Here is a 12,795-nt window from a genome sequence, read left to right on the forward strand (position 1 = left end):
ACTCTGCAGTCCTCTGGGAGTTCACCCAATTCTCTAGGAGTTCTTGAAGATAATTACTAAGGGTTCTGAGACTGCTTCAGCTAGTTCCTTAAGTACCCTAGGATGGATTTCATCAGGCCCTGCCAACTTCGAATACATCTAACTTATCTGAATCTTCTTTAACCGGTTCTCCTATTTTGATTAAGGATAGTGTGTGAGAGTAAAAGTTGGAGAGTTGATAACTGGGCCATTAATCTGGTAATATATACTTAACGAAGACTACATGGGCAAGATTTTCACAAGATTTTCCGCACCTACAGTCAGAGCCACATTTTCAGAAGAGATCAGTGTTGGAAAAACATCAGCATCACTCTGGAAGCTGCTGTATCCTGAGTGCTTTTGAAAATCTGCCTTTATGTAGGTGCCTAAATAGGAGCTTTCCAAATCTGGCCCCAATTGTGGGTTCAAGAACCTGAACATCTGGACCATACCTTTTTAAAAAATTTAGCCTCAGATTTCTAAATTCTTGTGTCCTTACGTAAGCAACATACATAACTCTTATTGACGTCATTTTAAAATGATTGTATGTAATTATTTTTTTACACATAAAAAAGGAAAGAAACTTCTCCTGGTTTCTTCTCTTATATTATATTCAGATTATTACATATTTTCTGCCTGCACCACCCATACAGAAAGGGCTGTGTTTACCTCTGCAGCATAGTCTTAGGTCAAGCTTTAGATTACCATCTTTGTCTCTGACAACAAAAGAGTTACAAATTGTGAAGCGGGAAATGTCACATTGATTAACTCTGTGGCAATACTGATCTTTAAAATGTAACCCTTTAAAGAGGATCCTCTTCATTTTGGCCAGATATATTTATTTCCTCCTATAGAAACTAGGGGTTACTCACTATTTCTCAGTGTACATTATTGATCTAAGAAGTGATGAGTCATACCGTTAATGCATTAGAAAACTTTGTACAGTAGATGCCATTAAAAACTCAACGTTTTCCATTCCAGAGGGATTGTGGTACTGTGGTATCTCTTCTTTTACGTGTAAGACTATACTATCTTTACTGTAGATACCCAGGTGGTGGTAAATAATGAGTTTTTAATGGCACCCACTATACAAATTAACTTAAAGCGGCATAATTTCAGGACTCTGCTTTTGCTCTTTTGGCCTCCAATTTAAGTCAGTGGGGATTGTTTTGCTATTGATACTGAATGGGAGCAGGACTGGGCCCTTTGTGCTGAATTTCTCATATTGGGGCTTTTGCACATATCTTAAAATTCAGCATGGCACAGTAGAGGACTATGGGCCATATTCAGATCTTGTGTAAACAGGTGCAATTTTATTGAGGTCAGTGGAGTTTCTCCAGAGCTGAATTTGGTCCCCAATGACACGCTCATCATCCCTGATACTAATGGAATGATTTATAATAATGCCTATTCAGCCTTTTTTCTTTTTTGTTGCATAGTATCAATGATGTTTCATAGGTTGAAAATCAACTTCCTTGCTCATCACTGGTGAATAGGAAGCTTCCCCTGAAATCTGGCATGGCAATAGAACCAATGCCATCAAATTCAGTGGAATCTAACTCCCTTCCAATTAATAAAAAGTTTGTAGCCCTTGTGGATGTTAAAATAACTATGTGAATCAGCTGTAAACTAATGCAGTGTTGTCTTCCTGAGTCTGTGTAGCGTTAGCATGTGAAATTAGCAGGACACTGTTCTGTTTTACTTTTGCTGTTCCATGCTTACCCAGTGTCTTGAGTGGATAACATCATCAAACATCTAGGACAAGCACATATTATATAATGACCTTAGATCTCACCAAGGGATATTGGCAGATTCCATAGCCAGTGCTGACTGGCAGCCTCACAGCAGCTGGAAGAATAAAGGAGCTGTGAAGCAAAGGAGCGGGGAGACTGCCAGAGGAGCTAGCAGGCTAGAGAAGGGAAGTCCTGCCAGAAAATTGGTGACAAGCTGCCCAGGCACAAAATCCCAGACAAGGGATGACTGTAACTATGGGCTGAAGAAGCCCACAAAGCCAAGTAAAGTAGGAAGGAGTTCTGGGTACAACAGGAGAAATTGGAGAGAATTGATTGTTCCTGCCTGGTTTAAGAACCCTGAGCTGGAACCCAGTGGAGTAGGTTGGCATAGGTTCGCCTACTGATCCCTCAATGGAGACTTAAGCACCAAAAGGGGTCTCCAGACCAGCTAGCCTGGCCAACTATAAGGGGAAACTTGTACACCCCAGAGGTACAGAAACAAAGACTTTCATAGTCCAGATCAGGACTATTATGGAGACTCAGACAGGAAAGGCCAACTGACCCCCCTCCAGACTGAGCAAACTCTGTGCAACAGTTCCGTCTGACCAGAGCAGGGGACCTGACGCATTAGCACCTAAGTCTACACTGCTGCAAATAATGACGACTGTGCTTTCCAACTAGATTTCCAACTAGTAAGTGCACTGCCATTCTGTATTTCATTCTTGCAATGCACTTTTGAATACTTTACAAATGTTAATTAATCCTAACAAAACTGTGATTGGGAAGTGGATTAGGTATTATCCCCACTTTACAGATGACTAATTTAAATGTTTCTGTGGTAGGAAAATTTATTTTTACAATTGTATTATAAGAAGCTGACAAAAACACCACTAAACAAAAACAAAACAAGGGTCCAAATCCTATAAATCACAATAGGAGTTTTGATGGTCTGATCCTAAAATGTGCTTAGTGCCTCCTAGAGTAAGTCATTTCTCTGGTGGATAGGATCTTACCTGAGTAAGATTTGCAGGATATATCTATACGTATATTTGTTGGTGTATGTAGTTATAAGAATTTAAACTGGTCAAATATTAGCCTAAAAATTCTAATAATTCATAGCTAGTTCCTGTATGAAAGGGCCTTCACATTTTGGGTGTCTAATACTGTATTTTACATTTTAAAATGAGAAGAAACACATGCAATGAATCATTATTGTAAATATATTAATCATAGAGTTTAAGTCAGGCAGGTGGATATAACGTTTAAAAAAATTTTTTTCCAGAATTTTGTGCCATCATTTGGAAGGGAGACACTCCTGACAACGTCAGTTATCCCACAGTCTGACCACAGCATAGCTTATGAAGATTTTATTCATTTAAACATTTTAGAAAGAAGAGTTCTTAACGATTCTGAGGTCTCAGTTCAGTATTTATGTTCTAAGCCTTGCACGGTCACTTTGGAAGCAGTAGCCTCATCGGAGTTCAGAACTGGTGTGTTAGTGTATAAGAAGAGATGGAAGAATGAGAAGCATCTTCGTATAAGTAGAACTCAAACAGTGCATTTGAAATTTCCAAACATCATGGTTTACAGAGATGATTATTTCATCAGACGCTCTATAATAGTGCCTACTGTGATACTATATGCATGGATCAGTCACAAACCTGTTGAGGGCCATGATGCCAAGCAGGATGAAAGCTACCTACAGGCAGTTGCCAGGAATTATACTTTGTTGGAAACAGTTCCACCTTGTGAGCGTCCATACAAAGATCACAAAGTATGTTTTAAGTGGAGCTCTGAGCACATGTGGAGGCTCCAGGCAAACAGGATACCTCAGTGCCCACATGAGACTGGTAGGTACAATTACATGTTTCCTTTTTTCAGAGAACGAAGATGGGACCAAAATGGCACATTGTATAAGTTGCTATAAAAGTGTATATTTATAGTTATTAGCAAAAATATTTTGCCAGAGGGATTTGTTTTTGGTAGCAAAATGATTAAAATCAGCGATTTAAATAGCCTTGATTTAAATCAATGCGCTCTGCTTCAATGGATACAAGAATGATAGGATCAGGCCCTAAAATGGATCTCCCTTCCTCCCCCCACACAGAAGACTAGCCTTTGGATTAAGAATGAGTATGTGAAATTTCAACCCAGAAGGAAACATTTTATGATACAGAAACAACTGAAAATAGGGTTTAGAATGCAATGTCCATCTCAGCTGCAACTGTAGTTTTGCTGTGCTACACTTTATTTATAAATAAAATCTGAAGCATCCCTCTAAATTTCCTAGAAAGGAACAGAAATGAGTTAAAACATATGTTGAGTCAGATTATGCTTTCATTTACACCCATCCACCCCTATTGAAGACTGTGTGGGAGTACAGAAGTAAATACAGAAGGTGACCCACTATCTCAGAAAAAAGTCTATTATCGCGGAAACTGAACAGTTTTTGCCATCTTAGGCCTTTATGGCCCAGTTCTGCCCTCAATTACATGGGTACTTCTGCCAGTGAAATCAATGGGAGTGCACTCGTACCTAAAGGTAGAATTTGTCCCTATGTAGTTTAGTATGCTCTTACTTACATTATAGTCTATAACTGTTTTGAGGCCATTATAGTGACCGAAAAGTTTGTCTCCACTATAACTGGGCATTTGCTATAATGTATTCAAAGGGTGTGGGACCCGAGAGTTGCTTCTTTTTCAGTGTGTTCCTTGGTACAGCCAACGTATGTTGTGATCCAGTGTGGCATTGGATAAGTATGCCATCACACTGGGATGCAACATGATGACATCTCATGATTTGGTTTAGCCATGATTGTTCCACAAACACAGCTTGCAGGATGCAGGATATCTCTGTAGAAATCTAGTTGACCCACCTGTCTCAGTATGTCTAGGGAAACCTACAATCTGTCAGAAGTGCCTCAGGATCCTATTGGGCAGATCTGTGTCTAACAACTGGAATTTTTGCCACATTTTGTGACCCCATTACCACTAATCCTAGCCTCAGAATAGCCATGAGAAATGGACCCCATGCTTCTTTCCCTCCTATGAGTAAGCTCTTCCTGGGCTGCAGTGTATTGTATAAAGGAGAGTTGACCTAACATTAGGGATTTGTTGTGTATTTGTGGGCTGACTAGATCATAGCATTTGTTCTATGTTACAAGATATTTCATTTAAACATTTAACAGTGTACGATTGCGGGGTGTCAATGTGAATTGACATTTCTTGGCAGACTAAGAATGATTACATTTGGCAGATGCTGTCGAGATCCTCAGTTTTCCATATGCATCAAGCGGAGAGAAAACAGGAATTGTGAAGAAGTTCAAGAGATTTCACAACAGAGAGCTTGAGACAATCAGGCAGCATCAGATCGATTACCCAAAGTAAGCAAATGCAAATCATGGAAGATGAGTATATTTAATTCCTAATTGCTAAAATCTGTCCTCAGAGCCACCCTTGTACAGAAAATCACAAGTTAAAGGCACAGTCTCCACTAATTCAAGCAAGTGATAGGGCAGCTTCCCTGCTGGTGTTTATAAGGGTTTTTTTCAGCAGAGGAGAAACGATGGGACTGAGATTTGCAACACCAAATAAACTTGGGCTCACTCCTCTTCCATCCTCCGCTCCCTCTAAACATTCCAGCAGCACTGGAAGTAAGGCTCCCAGCTTCTAAACTCCTTTCCAAGATATGCAGAGAAGTCGTATTTCATGAAGAACTCCCCTCCTGCAGCTTTCCCAGGCTCCCATTGCTCTTTGGTTCCACATAGGGATCTGAGGGGAAACGAGGAGGATCCCTACCCTTCCCTGGGCTCCTGTTGCTCCCTGACCTCCCCTCAGTGCAACATGGTCATGGAAATGGAAAATGATCACTAGATTTATATATTACCCTTATGTACTAAAGGACAGGAGGAGTGACTGCCAAACTTGCTGATCCTGAGGATCTGCGGGAATTAGAGGCCCTAGACACAGGCCTCTTAAATCATCCATGTGTAGAAGTTCTATTTTGATGCACTTTCTAGCCCCTTGCCCCTTTAGAATTGGTAGCATGGCTGGCTCATGTGCCATGCTATCAGTGGCTCATCCACTGCAGCTGAATTCAACTTCCCCTCTAAGAATCTGTGGATGGGAATATGCACTATTAACTCCCCTGCCACCAGGCCTCATCCCCTCTTTTACATGGAACACCACTTGTGTATTTTGTGGTGGCAAACCAGCTGCTGATAGCTACACACTGAGTGGGAGAGGAAGCATGCTACCTCACAGCTTTTTCTCCACAGCCCAATTTACATGTGAATTTTTGCTCCTCTCCACACCTTCGAGGGGAGCAAACAGGCCAAATTCAACAGTCTGAAGCTTTCAGTCTTAATCAGGGATTTCTTTGAGTGCAGAAATCTCTGTAAGGATGAGCAGAAAAGCAGATGAGCATAATATAGTGAGAGAGGGCTGGAGAAATTCAGCTATTGCATGGGGTAGCTGCCTCTAGGCACTGGGCACCAAAGGGAAGCAGGAATCCTGGAGCATCTACTGGCCACAGAATTTTTCCCTGCCAGAGAATTATATTTTACAGTGAGATTTACAGTGATGCGGGTGCTGACTCAGTCAGCATTGTCCTGCACTGTGTGCCTTGTGACAGCCATCAGAAGGAATGTGTGCTCTCCTCTCCCCACTTGTAGAGATCCCCCCAACTATCAAATCTTAGGTTGGCAGGTGAATACATCTTTCCTTTTTGCCCCCGGTTGTGAAGATTTGCTCTCCGTTGACATCTGTCTCAGCCCACCCCTCCTTTCAGATAGCTGGTACCCAGGGGAGGTCTAGGAGAGAGACGGGACTATGCTCCTTAGCCACACCATAATTGGCCCCTGCACAGGAGCACAAGAGTAGAAGACAGGCTAGTGTGTCCTTCCCTGGTGCACCAGCAGAAGGGCTGGTCACAATCTTGCCCTAAAGACTTTTTCCTCCTCTCTAATCACTGTATAACTTGGAAAAATCAAGCACTGTACCTGACTTCTCAGTGCTACATCAATGCAAATCTGAGTATCCAAGAGGAGATCTCAGCAGCAAGACTCTGAAATGGCTTGTTTTGTCCCAAGCAGTTGTAACTGCTCTGTGTTCTGTTTTGAAGATCACAAGAGTAAATGAGCTTTGGTAAACTAACGTGGAAAACGTGCCTTTAAAAATATGTAGATTTTAAAAATTGATATGATCTGTATCCTCAGAGTGGGTTGTTTGTTTCTTTTTACTCATGCAGGTTCACTATTTCAGTTTGGCTTTATTTACTCCGTCACTGCAAAAAGAATCTGTGTGGAATATTCTACTTTATTGACCCAGGAGAAATGTATAGCACCCCTGCTGTATTTCTAAATGAAGAAGGTAATAATACCATAAGGCCTTCAGAGGAGAAATAGTGTTATCCCTGACCCGTAACAAAGAACAACATTTACAAACATTTTTGTCAGGCCTATTGTACTAAACTCATGCCTGGCAGAATGCTCCATTTTGGCCCTGTGTGTTTGGAAACAAAAAATATCCAGTGTATTATTAGAATAAGATTAAGAAGAATTAAATTTGAGTGCAGAAATCTCTGTAAGGATGAGCAGAAAAGCAGATGAGCATAATATAGTGAGAGAGGGCTGGAGAAATTCAGCTATTGCATGGGGCAGCTGCCTCTAGGCACTGGGCACCAAGGGGAAGCAGGAATCCTGGAGCATCTACGGTATTTCCATAGAAATCTTTGCATCCAGCCTGGGCTATCTCAGAAAGTGTCAGTTTTCTTTTCTGATTTTATTTTCAAGAACAATCCCACACTCTCAGGAGGATGAACGAAATATTATAGGTCTTTTCCACAGCTGCTGGCATCATGCTGTGACTATGAGGGCAAACTAAGGGCATGGCTACACTGGAAACTTCAAAGTGCTGTCACGGGAGTGCTCCCGGGGAAGCGCTTTGAAGTTTGAGTGTGGTCGCGTGCAAGCGCTGGGAGAGAGGTCTCCTGGTAATCCACTTCCATGAGGGGATTAGCTCCGAGCGCTGGGAGTACAGCTGGGAGCCTATTTACACTAGCGCTTTAAAGCGCTCTGACTTGCTGCGCTCGGGGGTGGGGGGTGTGATTTTTCATACCCCTGAGCCAGCAAGTTAGAGCGCTATAAAATGTAAGTGTAGTCAAGCCCATAGTCTTTGCATGGGTAAACAAGAGAATGAGGAAGGAAGGAAATGGTATTACTTCTGTATGTGAAATTAATGAGACTGGAACTAAAATACTGTGTCCCGTTCTGGTGTCCACACGTCAAACAGAATGTTGAAAAATTGGAAAGGGCTCAGAAAAGTGGTACTAGAATGATTCAAGTTCTGTTTTACAGTGAGAGATGGAAGAAGCTCAGTCTATTTATCTTATCCGAAAGAAGGTTGTGGGGTGACTTGATCATCGTCTACAAGTACATATGATGGAAGAAGATTTCTGAAAGTTGAGGACTCTTTAATTGGAAAAAAGGCATCACAAGATCCAGTGGCTCAGAGCTGAAGCTAGACAAGTTCAGCCTGGACATAAAATGCAAATTTTTTAACAGTGAGGGTAATTAACCATTAGGACAATTTACTTAAGGATCTGGTGGATTCTTTTGACTTTTTTTGAAGTCAAGACTAGATGGTTTTGTTTAAAAATATGCGATAGCTCAACTAGAGCAGGCTTCATGCAAGGATTACTTGGTGAAATTCTATGGCCTGTGTTACGCAGGGTGTCAGCCTCTCTCGGGTGGCATCAGACTAGATGATCATAATACTCCATTCTGATCTTAAAATCTCTGACTCTGTGAATCTAACTTCTGTGATTCTAAGTAGTACCGTCAAATTACCATTGTATTGCTTCGCAGGACAGGGTTATTGTGAACAACATTTAGGAAGCCAGTTCTTAGCTTTCATAATTTTGTGGGTTTTAACTATTTCTGTGTTTTCATTTGTTGCTGTGTTTGTCAGGTTATGTTCATATACAGATGCGTCTTGTCAAAGGAGAAGACCTTGCAGTGAAAACTAGCTTCAGCCTTCCTCTGAAACAGTGGTTTCGACTAGATCTCTCCTTTAATGGAGGACAGGTATGTGTGGTGTCACAGCTGCCATCTTGTAGTTTAAGATGAGGTAACAGTGTTTGGAGTTTGCAGAGGGCTGTTTATATTTGGTTATGCCACCACTATCCCTTTTTACAGACTGGGCAAAGAGAGATTATATGCTTTGCACGTTTTCACACAGCAAAAGAATGAGAGACCGGAGATTTGAAACTAGGTCTTTTGATTTAGAGGCCAATGTCTATCACAAATCCACACACATTAGTCACTGCTAGCTCTAGTGTAGCTGTGCTGCTGCTAGAAAAGAGAACATTTTCCAGTGCAAGGAAGGACTGATTTTCTGTGGCTCAGTTTTCCCATCTATTAAGTATACTTCCCCCTCCTCCTCTAGCTCCTGCATCTCTCAGTAATCTAAAAACTACCCTTCCCAGAAGTACATCTCCCAGCCTCTTTCACGCCTAAAGAAAAAATATTCCACCTCCTATGCAATTTTCTAAGCTTTGCTTCCATACAGAGAACCAGTAGAACGCTGTTAAGAGATCACATTACAAAATCCACTGCCCACAGACAAAACACATATTTTAAACCCTTATAATTTTAACAAATCACAACCAGTTTTCAACAGACCACTAAAAGGCACATCTGGGTCATTCTCCCTGCCCCATTTCTAGTCTGTACCATGAACCACTAAGGCACTAGAGCACTTTAAAAATGTTTGCATCTTTTGTTTAAATGTGTAAATCTTTTTCTTCCTCTTCATTCTTGAAAAGGACTGAATTGATTTTGCTCGAAGTTTTAAAAAACCCACTAATTCATGGATTAAAAGAGCCACACTGACCAGTTTAGATCCAACGGTAAAAAACTGACAAGGCAGAAAATGACACTTTAAAATGAAAACATTTGTACAACCTTAACGCCAGACATCTATAATATAAATATATAAATGGAGGAAAAGGTCAGGGTTCCACAAAGTAGCCTGATTTTCTTGCCAAAAAAAAATCAGATAGAAATGTATATTTATTTTTAAATGGCTACCTCATTTTAACATGTGTTCTGTCTCCAACCTACTTTTTTTAATAGGAAATTAAAAAAAAAACATTTGTTTCTGAATCATTTTAGGTGACTTTTTAAAAATGTTTAAACTGCACTGTGTAGTTCAGGCCTCCACTTCTGGAAGCAGGCATGGACCTGGCCTGAAGTCCAGTTCAGGTGCAGATGTGAATGTTATTATCAATATTAGCATAAGGTGAATAAGTCATTTCCTTTTGAGAAGGGTTGCCTATTGGTCACTTGGATAGCTAAATCAAGACATTATTCTGCAATCTTAGGGCAGAGTGAGTTCACATAGACTTGAAGTAAAATCTCATGCTTTTCTCTATCGGTTGATATGAAGGGAGCATAAAAAGGTTCATCAGAGCTCCTCCTGAGGCAGGAGGAACAAAGCCAGACGGGAAGACAGTCAAATGCTTAGAGTGGTAACCTGGGACACAGAAGATTCAGGCTCTATTCCCAGCTCAGCCAGAGTCAAGTTGCTTAGTCTTGCTGTGCTTCAATTGCTCATCTGTAATAATAGCACCTGTCTCACAGGGGTGTTGGGAGGGTAAATACATATTATGTGAGGCATTCAGATATTACACTGTTGTGGGGGCCAATAAGTACCTAAGATGGATGGAAGCAGTGTGACATGGTCTAGCCCTGCAGAAGTCTCTCCACAAAACCACTACAGCTGCTTTACAAGGCACACTCCTCCCCTTCCCTCCAAGACAGGGTTCCTTGTGGTGCCCTGCCCAATACCTGTGAAGTCAGGCCAGATTCCTAAGGGAGCCTTAGGGCCATTAGGGAAATGGAGATTGGAGAGAAGCATGGATGGACAGCTCTCAGTTTCTGTGTTGGCTGGAGCCCCCTTTTGCTATAGAGTGTACAGGCCAAGTTCCACATATCTTCCTACAGAGGTAATATCAGGAGGAAACACCACACAGTAAACTTTTGTGGCATTTCCCAAGGTTTTACCACAAGCAAGTACAATATGGCTTTTTTGTATGTGTAGAAATCATCTTAGAGTAATAGAAACTCTATACACTGCTCTCCTTCTCTCACTCCTTCCGCAATCCCTATTGAGTAGCTATTTATTTCTTAGTTTTTCTAGGGCTCACATCACTGTAGTATCTGAGTATCACAGAAACATTAACCAATTAGGCAGGGATTATTATCCCCATTTTATAGATGGGGAAACGAGGCATCAAGAGATTAGAGGCCAGTTTTTTAAAGGGATTTAGGCATCTAAAGATGTAGATAGCCACTTAGCGGGATTTTCCAAAGCAACTAGGTGTTTTCGAAAATCCCATTAAGCTATTTGACAGTGTCCCTCTTAACATACCAAAAGATGCAGCAGGACGCAAACGACAATTTTCAAAACTAAGAGTTACTGTATATCAAATAATATTATGGCAGTTAGCTTGCAATTTGCAGTCTATCACAACTGACATTTAATATTTTCCATCCTTTTAGATAGAAATAACCAGCGTTGGGAAGAATCTGAAAAGGCACCAGCATCAGTCTTTTAAGTAAGAGAAGCATTTCCCTTTGCATACTAATGTGGTCTGTGTTTGGTTGTGGGGGATGGGTGGGGAGGGGAGGGCAGGGAAGAGGGGTGTAACTGAAATTCCAAAACTGAATTTCCAAATCTTTCTACCCTGCCTCTCTGACACTATTCTTCACCCACTCATGTCACTACAGCAATCATGGGCTAGATTACATTACCTGTACACATGTTGAATACATCATGAGTGGTCATTCTGATGTCAATGGGACTATTTGAGAAGTAAGTTACTACTCAACATAAGTAAAGGTATTGCCGTCTAATTCATAGGGTCTGATCAAAGACCACTGAAACTAATAGAGTAAAATTTACTTCAGTGGGCTTTGAATCAGGCTCTTACGGTGAAATCTTGGCCTCACTGAAATCAATGGCAAAACTGACATTGACTTCAAGGAGCCAGGATTTCACCCGAGGGTCTAGATTTGCTCCTCTTAAGTAGATGACAAAATTTCCATCAACTTCAGTGGCATGAGGATCATGCCTCTCATGTCCACGGTTGGGGGTGGCTCGTGTATTTGTACTGTCCCACTGACTTATTGCTCTTTCTCCATCCCTGGCTCCAAGCTATTGGACCATTTTTCTTCTTAAAATCTCATGTTAAATTATTCATTTTCCCTCTAGCATACAACTGACTCTCTTGTGCAAAGAATTTTAGGATTCCTTTAATAAAGGAGATTATGTACTAACACATTATATTGTAAGCTTTGCTGTTTACTCTTTTTCCTCTCCATTCTTGTTTACAAAATGTGAACTGTGTAAGATGCATTTGCAGATATTCATTGTGACAATGGATTCATAATAAATATAAAAAATAAAAATAAAGATCTTTGTCTGGGTTTTATTGACACAAAAAAAAACACAAAAAAAAGAAAGACACCTCAAATGTGCAAATCATGTCAACAGATAAAAAAATCAGCGGTTCTAAAATGTTTGTGAAACAAAATGTTTGTTAAATCTTTTTTATGGATTTGTCTACACAGGGACACTCATGAAAATTATTCTGAATTACCTACAAGTGTGATTTAAAAGTGGATTAGTTAAACCATATTAAACCCCTGTGTAGACAAGCTCATTCAGAACTAAAGTGGTTTTAATTCAGTTTAACTGCCTTGACTTCCAAAGAGAGAGTAAAAGGATAGGGAACAGAAATAGATGTTTGGGATCAATTAAAGGTAGTCTCTACCAAAGTATGAGACACAGGGTTCTTGTTTGCTTCATACTCCAAATACTCAGAGTATTTATGCATCTTGTTTTCTAGTTTTAGGGAAGATTTCTATTATGACGACACGGCTGGATACTTTGTTCTTGGAGGCTGTGGGTACGCACCTGGCATTGAAGGGTTCTTTGGACCTGTGAAATACTACCGTCTTAATATTCTGGAAACAAAACAG

At 40.7% G+C, this 12,795-nt stretch overlaps 1 protein-coding gene across 1 annotated transcript in view; it reads left to right on the top strand.

The window, feature by feature from the left end:
- Positions 1–3,315: 3,315 nt before the first annotated feature.
- Positions 3,316–12,795, top strand: part of SEL1L3 (SEL1L family member 3) — a 56,146-nt gene continuing 46,666 nt past the window's right edge. Inside the window, exons 1-6 of the mRNA XM_077814609.1 lie at positions 3,316–3,601; positions 5,007–5,133; positions 6,999–7,120; positions 8,720–8,835; positions 11,314–11,369; positions 12,663–12,795. Coding sequence (XP_077670735.1) covers positions 3,331–3,601; positions 5,007–5,133; positions 6,999–7,120; positions 8,720–8,835; positions 11,314–11,369; positions 12,663–12,795 — 825 coding nt within the window. The 5' untranslated portion in view covers positions 3,316–3,330. The remainder of the gene's footprint in view (positions 3,602–5,006; positions 5,134–6,998; positions 7,121–8,719; positions 8,836–11,313; positions 11,370–12,662) is intronic.

The sequence above is a fragment of the Eretmochelys imbricata genome, chromosome 4 (genome assembly GCF_965152235.1).
Source record: "Eretmochelys imbricata isolate rEreImb1 chromosome 4, rEreImb1.hap1, whole genome shotgun sequence".
NCBI classification, from domain to species: Eukaryota; Metazoa; Chordata; order Testudines; family Cheloniidae; genus Eretmochelys; species Eretmochelys imbricata.